The sequence below is a fragment of the Antedon mediterranea genome, chromosome 10, assembly GCF_964355755.1.
Source record: "Antedon mediterranea chromosome 10, ecAntMedi1.1, whole genome shotgun sequence".
Classification (NCBI taxonomy): domain Eukaryota; kingdom Metazoa; phylum Echinodermata; class Crinoidea; order Comatulida; family Antedonidae; genus Antedon; species Antedon mediterranea.
Window position 1 is genome coordinate 1629880 of NC_092679.1, and position 12053 is coordinate 1641932.

The following is a 12053-nucleotide window of genomic DNA, read 5'->3' on the forward strand; positions in this document are numbered from 1 at the left end:
TAATTTATATAATTTATTCTATTTTTTTTATTCATTTGAATTGTGATTAAAATAAAAATATGACTTGTAAAATATACATAGAAAATACAATGATATGACACTTGTCAAATGTCAACATTTTTTAGGCCTACAGAGAGGTCACTCCTCGAAAAGTTGCTCTGATTTGTTTGATTAAACAGATTTTTAAAGAGTTTTTGATGTAAGATAAATTAGGGAACATTCAAAGGTACGTCCTGATATTATACTCTCTAATAATAATACTAGGATAAACTGATAAAGAATAATAAAGGACCTATTTAGTTAGGCTAGCCTCTCTCTCTACTACTAGTAGGCTAGGGCCGCTAGGCTAGGCCTAGGCCTAGTCTCTATACTATAGGTAGGTTAAGCAGGGCTAGGCCTACCTAGTAGTAGTACTAGGCCTATGTGCTAGGCCTAACTAAACTAGGCATTGCATACTATACTATAGCACATAGTGACATAGAGTAACCTACTAGGCCTAGACCTCTATTCTATTTATTCATATTGTTTAGACTGGTCTAGCTAGGCTAGCTACCTGTCGTCTGTAGAATGTCTTAGAGGTACATAATATTAATATCAGGCCTACTTATTTATTAGCCTTGTAATCTGTGTTATGTTAGTAGGCCTAGCTAATAATAAACCTCTTCAGTGAACATCTTTTAGTCTAGACTTGAAAACTATTTTTGGCTAGAAATGGAATCTAATAGGCACTAGCCTAAACTATTTCCATCAAAACACCTTATTATATTATAATATATAAAGATATTGCCTAGTCTAGTTGAATCTATATAATAAATAAACTTATTATTGTTTTATTGTTATTATTGGTTTTTTTTTCTTTCATTTCCATTTTTAATTAAATCAATTCTTTCTACAAACATCATGAATTATGATTTTTGTCTGGTTTGTAACAATAGAGAGTACTGCTGTGAATGGATAAAGACTGTATCATAATAGGTAATATTGTGAAAGTGAGCGTTTAAAGTCATTCATGTTATTTTTGTGTTAGAAAACCACCATTTTTAATGAAAATTATATTTGTTGAAAATTGTATATGCTACAATCATCATTAGACTTTTTGTTTAATAAAAAAATACAACAAAAACCAAACATATTTACCAAAGATACATATCTTCCCATCCACAGTAAACCTACTCTAAAACAACAACAATACAAAAAGTATGACGAGTGTTAATGAAAAAAAAAAATTTACCAAACAAGAGAAGGAATTTCTATTGGAATTAATCAACAAATACAAGGATGTAATAGAGAATAGAGAGTTGAAAATGATGGAGGAAAAGTGTATAGTTTGGGAAAACATTGCAAAAGAATACAATGATAGATTTCATTCAACGAGACGGTCTGACAGCCAATTACGCAAATTCTGGGCAAACATGAAGACTCGGGCAAAGAAAAGCTATTTGGATCACGTATATCGTAGTAACGAAGGAGAACCAGCCAAGGCTCTCCGCGACGAATATGCCACGATCATGCAGATATTGCCTAGCAAGTTCCCGGACAATGTAGTGTTTGCTCATTTCAAAGGTATTCTTTTATAATTTCAAAATAATAATCGATAATTTTAGTTGTTGCCATGCTATTTATTGAATGCTTAATTTCTTCCAACTGATGGACATACAGTAAATGCACTGTACATTAATTATATGTGAAATAACTAAAACATAATGTAAAAATAGCCAACCTGTGCAATTGGTACTGGAACCTTTTATAGGTGTTTTCCACCTGTTGGTCCAGATCCTTCACTAACAGAGTTAGTGAGAAGTTGAATAAATAAAATAAATAAAATAATTTTTACAAACTACAAAGTGTCAAATTTTAATGATATAATACTTTGATTTGTTTGTAGCTGCTGATGCCAACATGTCCAGTAAAGAGTATGTTGTGATGCAAGAAGGTTGTGATAGTTCGCCAAAAAGAGATCAAGTTTTTTATGAAACAAATGAAACTGACGCGATGAAAACAGTTGTTCATGACAGAAACAAAGATCTGGTTATCATAAAAACAGAAGATGAGAATACTGATACTGAGATGGATGACTTTTTGGAAACGTCGTCTGATACTTCGTTGACTTCTCATTCTGGGAACAATATTACCGAGCAACCATCTTCAATCGATGAAGAACCAACTATTCAAATGCACAATCACATTCCGAATAAGAAAAACTGTTATTGTGAACAAGATAATAAAACCCGTACTAAGAGAATCCAACTTTTAGAAGATAAAATACACTTTCAGGCAGAAAAACATAATAGAAAACTTCAGTTACTAAACAACCAAATAAAACAAGCAGAAGAAGAACACCAATTAAAAATGTATTACTTGAAATTGAAATTAGAGAAATTAAGTAAAAAAAAATTACTTTAAACTGTTATGTTATAATATACATTGACCAGAGGTGGATTTATGGGAAGCGGTTATGTTTATACTAGAAAGATACAAAGTAACATCATATCACTGCTTAATTTATTTTCTAAATTATAAAGTGATTTAGTCAATATCGTTCCTGGTTACCTGGATAAACTGACAATAGCCCTCTCTCTTGAGAGAGAATACAATTACGAAATGAAGAAAATCTGTTAAGCACCCCTATCGGATTTCCTTTCATATCGCCGTGGTGTGTATATGTTTATTTATTATTAAAAGTCAAGATTACATAAAAATTGAATCAATTTTGGGTGGACACAATTTGCATGATTCAACTTTTTTAATTAAGGACAAAATTGTTCATTACCTTAGGAATATTAAAGACCTGGTCCAAAACTGGTCTTTATTACACTATCAAAAAAATGTGATGTGCCCATAAATATAATGGACATGATGATGTCATATCACTACCATATATGGGCATATTACTACCATATTTGGGCACAAACTAGTTTGATGGTGTAGTAGACAGAGCTTTAGGAAGAATTCCTCTGCTTTGTATTTGAGGTGTTTTGATCTGTTTAATACACACACCATCTAATCTTTGTATGTCAATTTAATATATTATCAGATTTATACAGTAGTTCAAATAACACCTGTTCCTAAGATTGTCTATAATTTTATACAATTGAAACTTTCCTGGGACCCTTAAAAGTAAAACAACCTTTTGCAGCTGTTTCTTATGGATATGTGAATGAACATTTGTTGTTAAATATTAAGTGCAGAAATAAACTCTGCAAAATACTGGAATTCCAGTGTTTTTATTTTAGGTTATTTTTCACTCTCTGATTTTATCAAATGAATGATAATAAAAAATGAAAGTTTATCTAAGACCTTCAAACGAATATGCTTTCATCAATTTGTTTTTTTTATGTTATTGAACTTTCATATTATGTATTATATTGTAATTATATAACAAAAATTGTTTTAAAATAAAAAACAAATTCACTTAATCAAGCATGAGTATGTGTTGTTTATTATTCAAAGTGTTATTGTTGTAGTTCACATACATTATACATTTATACTTATAAGTACCTGTATTAATATACATTTGATTGTGTGTGGAGATTAAAATAAGCCAAATGTATCTAAATGCACAGAGGTATGTCTAGTATAATAACTTGTATGTAAATTTATTTGAATAAGTGAAGAATCTACTAAGTTGTCTCTCATCCACATATCAATGACCTTTGACATCAATTTACCCACTATTCAATAATTAAAATTTGCTAAATATGTTAATGTGATGGCCTACCACAGTCTTGATATTAGCTTAATGTTTCATGCATTTTAAGACCAAACTATACCTATTACTGTCTCGACCATTATACACTATACCTATTACTGTCATGGCCATTAGTGCCTATACAATCTCACATTTAAGAGTAAAGCGCAGGATTGGCTGTTTTGTATTTGTATCTGCTTTTTTCTGTCGCCTTAGTGACATTTAACTAGTGTTTCTTAACAGATTTAGGTTTATGCCAACTGATCTTGACTCAACAAGCTTATTGTGTATATTTTGCTAACTATATTGACAAGTGCTTTGTCCATTGTTGTGTATAATAGCACTGGTATTGTTAAACAGGATTGTAATATTTAAATCTATGGTAAGGCGTTGGTATATTGGATTACTATAAGTGTTATTCACCATACTGTTAGTCAGTTTATTACTAAAAATTGAGTGCCTTTTTTTTAGTACTTCTATTGATGTAGTTTCTGCATATTGACCAGTTGAACAGTTGTTGTTTACTATAAAGTCAGTATAATTTAAAGAAATTCTATTGTTATTAGTAGAGCAGAATAGTACACAGTAGTATACATACAGGTACAGTAGGTGAGTGTCAGCTGAAATAATATTTATATTTAATATATTTATTACTGTTGATTTTTGCATTTCTACTAAATGTACGATATAGGAAATGTTTTTTTTATGAAGCTCACTAGGTATGAGACTACTACATCATTGTTGTGATTTGTCCTATGTTTTGGTTTCATATTTAATCAAATTTCATTTATGCTTAGTTATTGATCATTCACTAAGCATGACTCATCAAGATAGTAATTTATTCCTTCATAATGCGACCATGATGCAACTTATTTTAGAAGTAATCTTCAGTCAATATGCGATGCTCGGATGCAATTTCCAATGAATATCCAGTTTGATTTACAGTTAGTAGATGGTTTAGGTGTCTTAATAGTCTGTAAGTATCTTCCTAGAATATTCCAATTGCATTTTCTAAAAGAACATACCAGTAATGCAGACGAGGTCTGTATCTTTTTTATAGTGTTATTATGGTACAGTATCATTTTCTTTGTGTGTATCGCTGTGTGTGTCTCACTCAATATGTGTACCACCTTGTGTATAGGAGTGTCGCTGCATAGTCCCTAAATGTGACTCCCAAATTACTGTATGTCTTGTTAATCCATCAATAGGTGTGTTCTCGAGTTATTTTTTAAAGGACCGGTTTTGGTCTGTCTCCATACACACGTGGCATGTTTTGTGTTAGCATGATGTTTGTACCTTAGTAACGATACTATTAATAGCTAGATTTCCATCGCCACAGGGTTTCTGTCATGCTATCCGTTCTGTCTGCTGAAAGTGACTGAACTTGGCCTAAGTTCACCACGTTACAGCATCCAATAGGGAATCAGGAATGTCTTTGTTCATCAATGTTGTTGAGTAGGCCCAATAAGGTATTATAGATTCATACTTAATATTTAATCTTTTTTGTGGAGGTCATGTGGTTACTGTTTTGCCTTTTTAATTTTATTAACTTGTCAAAGAAAAACTTACACAATTACGCCTAATAAAAGATTGTACATTATTATATTATATAAAGTTTTTTAAAAAAATTATTAATTAATAGACGTATTGTAGTAAATAGCATCTTCTTTTTCTATTTATTGTAAAAAAAATGTATTATATTTAATAACCTCCAATATTAATAAGACATTTAATATCATTTTATTTGTGTTTTACCTCGTAAAACATTCTGCTTACTAAAAAAACCTTTGTTGTTATTTTTGCATATCTTAGTACATTCCATACTTGACACTGGGAATTCCTTAGGCCTAAAGACTCAAATTACAATCACATTGCTGCCATATACTGCACAGTCTAAACTCAAGGTCCTCTCCAAGTCATACAAACTTTTTCTGTCTCCCATATTTTGCCAAACGTCACAAGTCCGAGTTTTGGTCATGTGACATAGTTTGGTGGCCAAGAGGATGTTTAGTCACCAATCAAAATAGAGCGTTGACTTTCTGTAGACTATTCTTCCTGTGACCACTTTTGGAAATTGTTGCTTTTAATATTAAGGTTAGTTTTCCACAAATTGCCTCATTATCAATGCCTTTGTTTAGGACAGTGATTAGGATAGGGAATTCCACTTGATTGATACTGTATTTGTAAGCATTGTCTTTGTTTAGTGTTTGTAGTTTTTAGTCTCTTCTCCTGGCCACATCTATCTACCAGGGAATGTAGATTAGATTCTGTGTTGCTTGCTTAGTATTCTGCCACCATTCACTGAGGCGGTACCGGAAAACAACATGGTATGTAGAAACAGAAATAGTAAATATTGTATTTATTTTATTTTTTTTTAAATATTATTTATAGCAGGGAAGAGTGAAATTTTACTCTTCCCAGATTTATAGTTTTATAAGGAAATGTTATAATAGTTGAATAAGGTTTGCACTATGGTTTGCGATGTTCCAATCCATTTACTTTTGTGAAGTTGAGAATTTCTTTAAATATTTATTTTTGTACTGTCTGCTGTATCAATGTGCAGAATGGGTTAGTATATTTACTTTACTGTGCAAAAAAATAAATTGTATGTTATAGATAGTAGTTAAACTTTTTAATTTCAGAACAATTATTTATTTTATTTTTTATATATTATTATAATGTCATTCACTCTTCCCTGATTGTGTCAATGTTGACATTTGTCCTAAGTAGACCATCACATGGTATTACAATATTGTATACAATATTAACAATCAACTTCATAATTCATGCATGAACGGCTCCAAAAGCACTCAAGCATGACTCTCAATTGATTTTGAGTTCATCTTTGTCTACAACAAAAGCCAGTAGGCTAGTTTGTATACATTAATCCAGTACATAATGTCCTACAGTCTAGGAAGGACGTCGTCGACGACATTATACGTGTTGGAAGCAACATGTGAAATTCATAATTGAAGCAGTGGGGATCCTGCGGGTTTATCGGCATTGGGATAAGTCTGGTTTAGGAAATCCTTTGTTTCAGAGGAAACTTTGATGTCATCGATATTAATTTATTAGCTGGAATTTTTTCAGCTGTTCAATGTTTTCTTTTGTGTGCAATAATTATTTTTGTGGAATATTATCAGCTAGTTTCATGTACAGTAGTTATAAGACTAAATATGGTAAGGTTTTATTTCATTGGATGTCTTTATTTTACAAAGAATGTAATATTAATGTTATTTGTAAATGATATTTGTCTAGTTTAGGAATGTCTTTGTTCCAGATGTATTCATGCGTGTGTCATTAGGAATGGTAGGTTTTGGGCTAACAATACAATACATTTATTTTCACCTTTTTATCACTCACAAAGAATATGTAGAAATTTACATTCAAGATTTTTTTTAAATAACAAACTTTCTGGATTTGTGTTTTATTGTTGGAAAAATATAGAAAAAAAAATTGAAATCGATTATTATTGCATTAAAACGTTCTATTATTTTTTTAGACTGATCCTCGTGTTGTAGGCTATAGAGTCATGGCTGCCGGTGGTGTAGGTGGAGGAGGAGGGGGGAATGTGGCTTTCCCTCATGGTGCCAATCTTAACGATATACCTGCCCTTCAAGCGATCTACATGGTCCCCCCAAACCAACAACCTCAACCGCCTGTCTCTATATCGTCCGTAAGCCAAGAACTCATTGACGAAGCAGACATTTCAAAATTAATGAGTGGTATGGATTGCCATGGCGATGAACGACAATCCCTGAGTGATATGGAAAAGTTTTTTAACAACAGCCTGCTCAGCGATATAAAATTGCGTGTTGGAGAGGTTACATTTTTCGCTCATAAGCTGATTCTCGTCCGTTCAAGTGAAGTGTTTGAGAGAATGCTGAGTGCTGATTGGATTGATCCTAACAAAGGGGTAAGAAAAAAGTTTTGATAATAATTGTCATCTAGAATCATAGAACAATGGCAAAAATATAATATTCTTTATACTTAAATGAAATGGTTAATATTACAATTATATGACTATGGTACTACATGTACTATCAATAATTGTAGTTCAATTTCCCTGTTCAAATTGAGTATCAACATCTTATTTCTCATTGTATTTAAATTTCTATTGTTAATATGTGTTAGAAGAATTATTTACATTGTTCAAAGCTATTACTGTGTTTACTTTGCTATATTGATTTCTTGATGAAAGAAACTCTGTTACTATTGTAATATGTCAATATATCTTAATAATTGTGATGACATCACAACTAATTTTGTGAGCTGATAACAATAGATATACATAGGTGTGCTGCAGACATTAAACGCTTGATTGCACATGACAATAACAATTCTGGTGTCGATAAACAATGAATATGAAATAAAGGATATTTTTTATGGTCTGTGCATCTGAAATTACAGTCATTAATACTTGGTATCTTATTAAATTATACCAGTAAATATTAACGTAAAATTTAAAGCTAGAGGTACTTAGGATTAAAGTTTGCTAGATAACAAACCAAACTGTGCCAAATTCATAAGTACAAATTGGCAAGAAGTGGAAACAGTTAATTGTTACTTGGCTTGTTTTCATTTAAACTGTTCCAAAACAAAATTCAGCAAATGCCAAACAAATTAATTGTTGGCATAAATAGAATTATATCATCACTGATATTCAGAATAAATTATCATTTGATATGTGTAGGAGGTAGATATGTAAACATTTCCTTTTCCTTTAAATATACATTTACAATTATAAATGTTATAAGAACAGGAGATGAGACCTTCTTTTAACCATGGTTAATTCTGAATCATTTTTATGTTAAAGATGTATTGTTTCCCATAAACATGAAAAATGAAAATTAATGAAATCAGACTTTTTGCAGTTTTAATAGAGTTTTTCTGTTCTTACTTCTGTAAAAAAACAATAATCATTTCACTTATAAAAAGACAAAATAAATGGTTATTTTCAACCAAAAGCCCATTATCTGACAGACAATTTAAGCATTTTTTGCTTTAAATTACATTTTTTTTCAGGTAATTTCTTCTTTTTTTTCGATCCAGTTTTTGGTCAAAGTGAATTAACTAAACTAAGTAACTATTATGTGACATTAAAATGGCATATTCAACAAATAAAATTTTTTTTTTAGGTTTCACAATAATGTTTAAATATTTCCATGTAATTTTATTTTTGAACAAAGAGCTTATCTAAAATTATTGTTAAATAAACTACTCGCACATGTTTTTTTATAATTTCATAGGAGTTGGAACTCGTCGAAGAACCAGAATGTCTTGATGTATTCCCATCATTTCTACGATTCTTGTACGGGTGCCACATAGTACTAACAACTGAGAACACGCTACCGGCCCTCATGCTGGCAGACAAGTACAACGTCGCCGATCTACGAAGGGTATGCATTCATTTCGCAATGACCAATATAATACCAAAACTTCAGCTTAAAGACGTATTTCATATTTGGTATCAGTATGCAACAAAGTGCTATCATCAGCGACTCATCACAAACTGTATACAAGCGCTCTCTCCGAAAGCTGACGACATCATGTCCATGCCGGAATGGACTCACGAATGGTTAAACCTTGATAAAGAACAATTGACAGAGTTTTTACGCAGCTCTGATTTGACAATCCGAAACGAGATTACTTTATTTTATGCTGTAGTTAAGTGGATCGAGTCGGCAACACATCCTAATCGGATGCAAAACAGCGAAAAACTTCTACGCGAGCTGATGCATTTTATTCGGTTTCCGATGATGACGCCAGAACAATTAGATGCCCTTGAGCATCATAAGATTATTGAACAGCACAAAGATCTTTTTCTACCGTTACTTCTACAAGCCTATAAATTCAACTCGCTAACACTGGAGCACCGCGCAAATAATAAAGACTTTACGACTTCATCCTTCTTACTGAGAAATTACACAGACCTACGTTGGGATAAACGTATTGTTCTAACCGGTTATTCGCAGTATATAAAAGTCTCGGAAGTTATGCCTCGTTTCTCAACACGTTCCTCAGCCTATCCGCACACAAGTTGGGACTGGGAAATTAAAATTTACCCTAAGGGGTCGTCGTCAACTAACGATGATTTCCGTGCCATCTTATATTCTAACGTGGTCCTAGATCAGCCTAGGCCAATGGAGTACTTGCTGTCGTTGGTGAGTAATAACGCCGTCTTGCGTACTGTATCAGGAAAAAAGAACTTTTCGAAAACGAGGTATCAAGTTGATACTGAGATTGATAAGAAAGTGACGTTGGAGGAGTTGATGGCTCCTGGTTGCCCGCTTCTTATCAATGATTCTGTTGTACTACAGGTTTCTATCAAGCCATTACAATGAACTACAGCAGATTAAGGGGACACCTTCAGGACCCAACAAAATAACTTAATAGTGTCCTGGGGGTTTCTAATGAATATGGATATCTCATAGTGTTGAAAAATATATTGGCCCTCCTTTGTTCACTATTTATATTAAGAGGACACTGTCAAAACCCAACAATTGTCCCCTTAATTAGTGTCCCGGTTTTCAATGAATAAGGATTTTCCGTAGTGTTAAAACATATATTGCCCCCCCCCCCCTTCGTTCATTACTAGGTGCCGCCTCTCCCCCTCCCCCTTAGAATAGTTTGTACTGCTCAATGTGAACTGATTTTCAAAATATTGAATACAAATTTAACAAACAAGATTAATGTTTGATTTGCCAAATTATTATGTAAAATATTAATTTTTAACATTAATATATAGAATATATTAATTGATTACAAACTTATTGAAAGTTTGCAGTTGTTTGTGAAGTTGTAGAAAAACTGTAACCATTTTATTATTTAATGTGTGTTGGCTATTTTGGCGGATTTTTATCTATTATTTATTATCTATTTTAGAATATTATATAGATCTGTATGTCTTGGAATTAGTCATTGCAACATTCAGTATGAAATAAATTTAATAAATGGATCATCATCGATATGAACTGTTAAGTTAATTAACTTGTGTGTGCATTAGAATATACTTAAAGATGTATTGTCCCTTAAAACACAAAAAATATCAAAAGGTCAAAATATTCTAAATTTAAATTGACCATATCAAAGTAATATTAATGTTATTCGCTTTTACGTAATTAACAGGTAAATTAATTTGATTACATTTCGTCTGGAAATTCGTCGCGAGCGAAACTAAACAAAGATTTCAAACCACGAGTATGCATTATATACATTATTGCATTATTATGCATGATGCTAATTAGGATTGTTTACAACCTCGTCACGGTTGAGAAGGTGTTTTCACACAGATCGCGAGGAAGTTTTATGATTATGCATACAGAGTAGCCAAACAAACACGTTGCATTATGAGATATGTTTTGATCGAAACCTTTGACTGGAAGTCAAAGTTATTTTTTTTAAACAAAAAACGTCTGTATTTTAGTTAAATGATTTTTTTTTCAGACTAATTTTTGGTGAAAGTGAACAACTATTATGATACCACTTTTTTTTTAAATATTTTATTTTAAGACAATACATCTTTAACTAACTCAAAGAATAAATGAAAATGAAAATAAATTGTTGTTTACGTTTTTCATTTGTTTTGCATTCATTCCCACTAGAGACGCGACGCAAAGACCTACGCGCAACGACATCGACTTGACCAATGACAAGCCACTGTTTGAATATTCCATCGCTTGTGATTGGTCAAAACACTTACGTTACGTTATGTCCTTGCGTTACGTTGCTAATGGGAACCAAGCTTTAGGCTTACAATCAATTACAGTATATCGTAGTATCAGCTATCAGGGGATATATTGTAGCGATTTTAAACTTTAGACCAATTGCTGTACTACCAATTTCCTGATAATATTTGATATATGTTATTTATATTCTTCGACTCGAGCAAACTGAAGCGTGGTTCCCACTAGCGACGCAACGCAAGGACGTAACGCAACGCAAGTGAATTGACCAATCACAAGCGATGGCTTATTCGCTTGTGATTGCTAACTTTCTATAACTTCGCTTGTCATTGGTTAAAACGCTTGCGTTGCGTTTATACGTCCTTGCGTTACGTTCTAGTGGGAACCAAGCTTTATTGGTGATAAAACGTAAACGAAAGTTTCGACCCATACAAATACAAAAATTCCGTAATACAGTACAGAACATAAGTATTTGCAAAAACCCCAACGCATTTCACACGTTTTCGTTGAGTTTGACGTGTGGTGTTTTAAGACGACCGTTCGCACTAATGCTTGGTTCCCACTGGAGACGAAACGCAAGGACGTAACGCAACGTAAATGAGTTGACCAGTCACAAGCAATGGATTATTCCCTTGTCATTGGTCAACACGCTTGCGTTTACGTCCTTGCATAGCGTCCTA

The 12053-nt window shown here is 32.4% G+C and overlaps 1 protein-coding gene across 5 annotated transcripts; it reads left to right on the forward strand.

Annotated features, from left to right (window-relative positions):
- The first annotated feature begins 130 nt into the window (after window positions 1-130).
- On the forward strand, window positions 131-11248 carry LOC140061087 (BTB/POZ domain-containing protein 17-like). 5 transcript variants are annotated; one of them, XM_072107522.1, is made up of 3 exons: window positions 131-226; window positions 7191-7604; window positions 8938-11248. In XM_072107522.1, the coding sequence occupies exons 2-3, from the start codon at window positions 7221-7223 to the stop codon at window positions 10030-10032; spliced, it is 1479 nt and encodes a 492-aa protein (XP_071963623.1). In that variant the 5' UTR covers window positions 131-226; window positions 7191-7220; the 3' UTR covers window positions 10033-11248. The 5 variants fall into 5 exon arrangements, with proteins under 5 accessions (XP_071963623.1, XP_071963625.1, XP_071963627.1 ...); XM_072107524.1 differs by lacking the exon at window positions 131-226 and adding an exon at window positions 4200-4297; XM_072107526.1 differs by lacking the exon at window positions 131-226 and adding an exon at window positions 4596-4664.
- Window positions 11249-12053: the final 805 nt, after the last annotated feature.

Bases quoted from the DNA above. Each gene is read 5' to 3' on its own strand.
- LOC140061087 (XM_072107521.1), top strand. The intron at 7,605-8,937 runs GTAAGAAAAAAG...ATAATTTCATAG, and splicing joins GGATTGATCCTAACAAAGGG to GAGTTGGAACTCGTCGAAGA.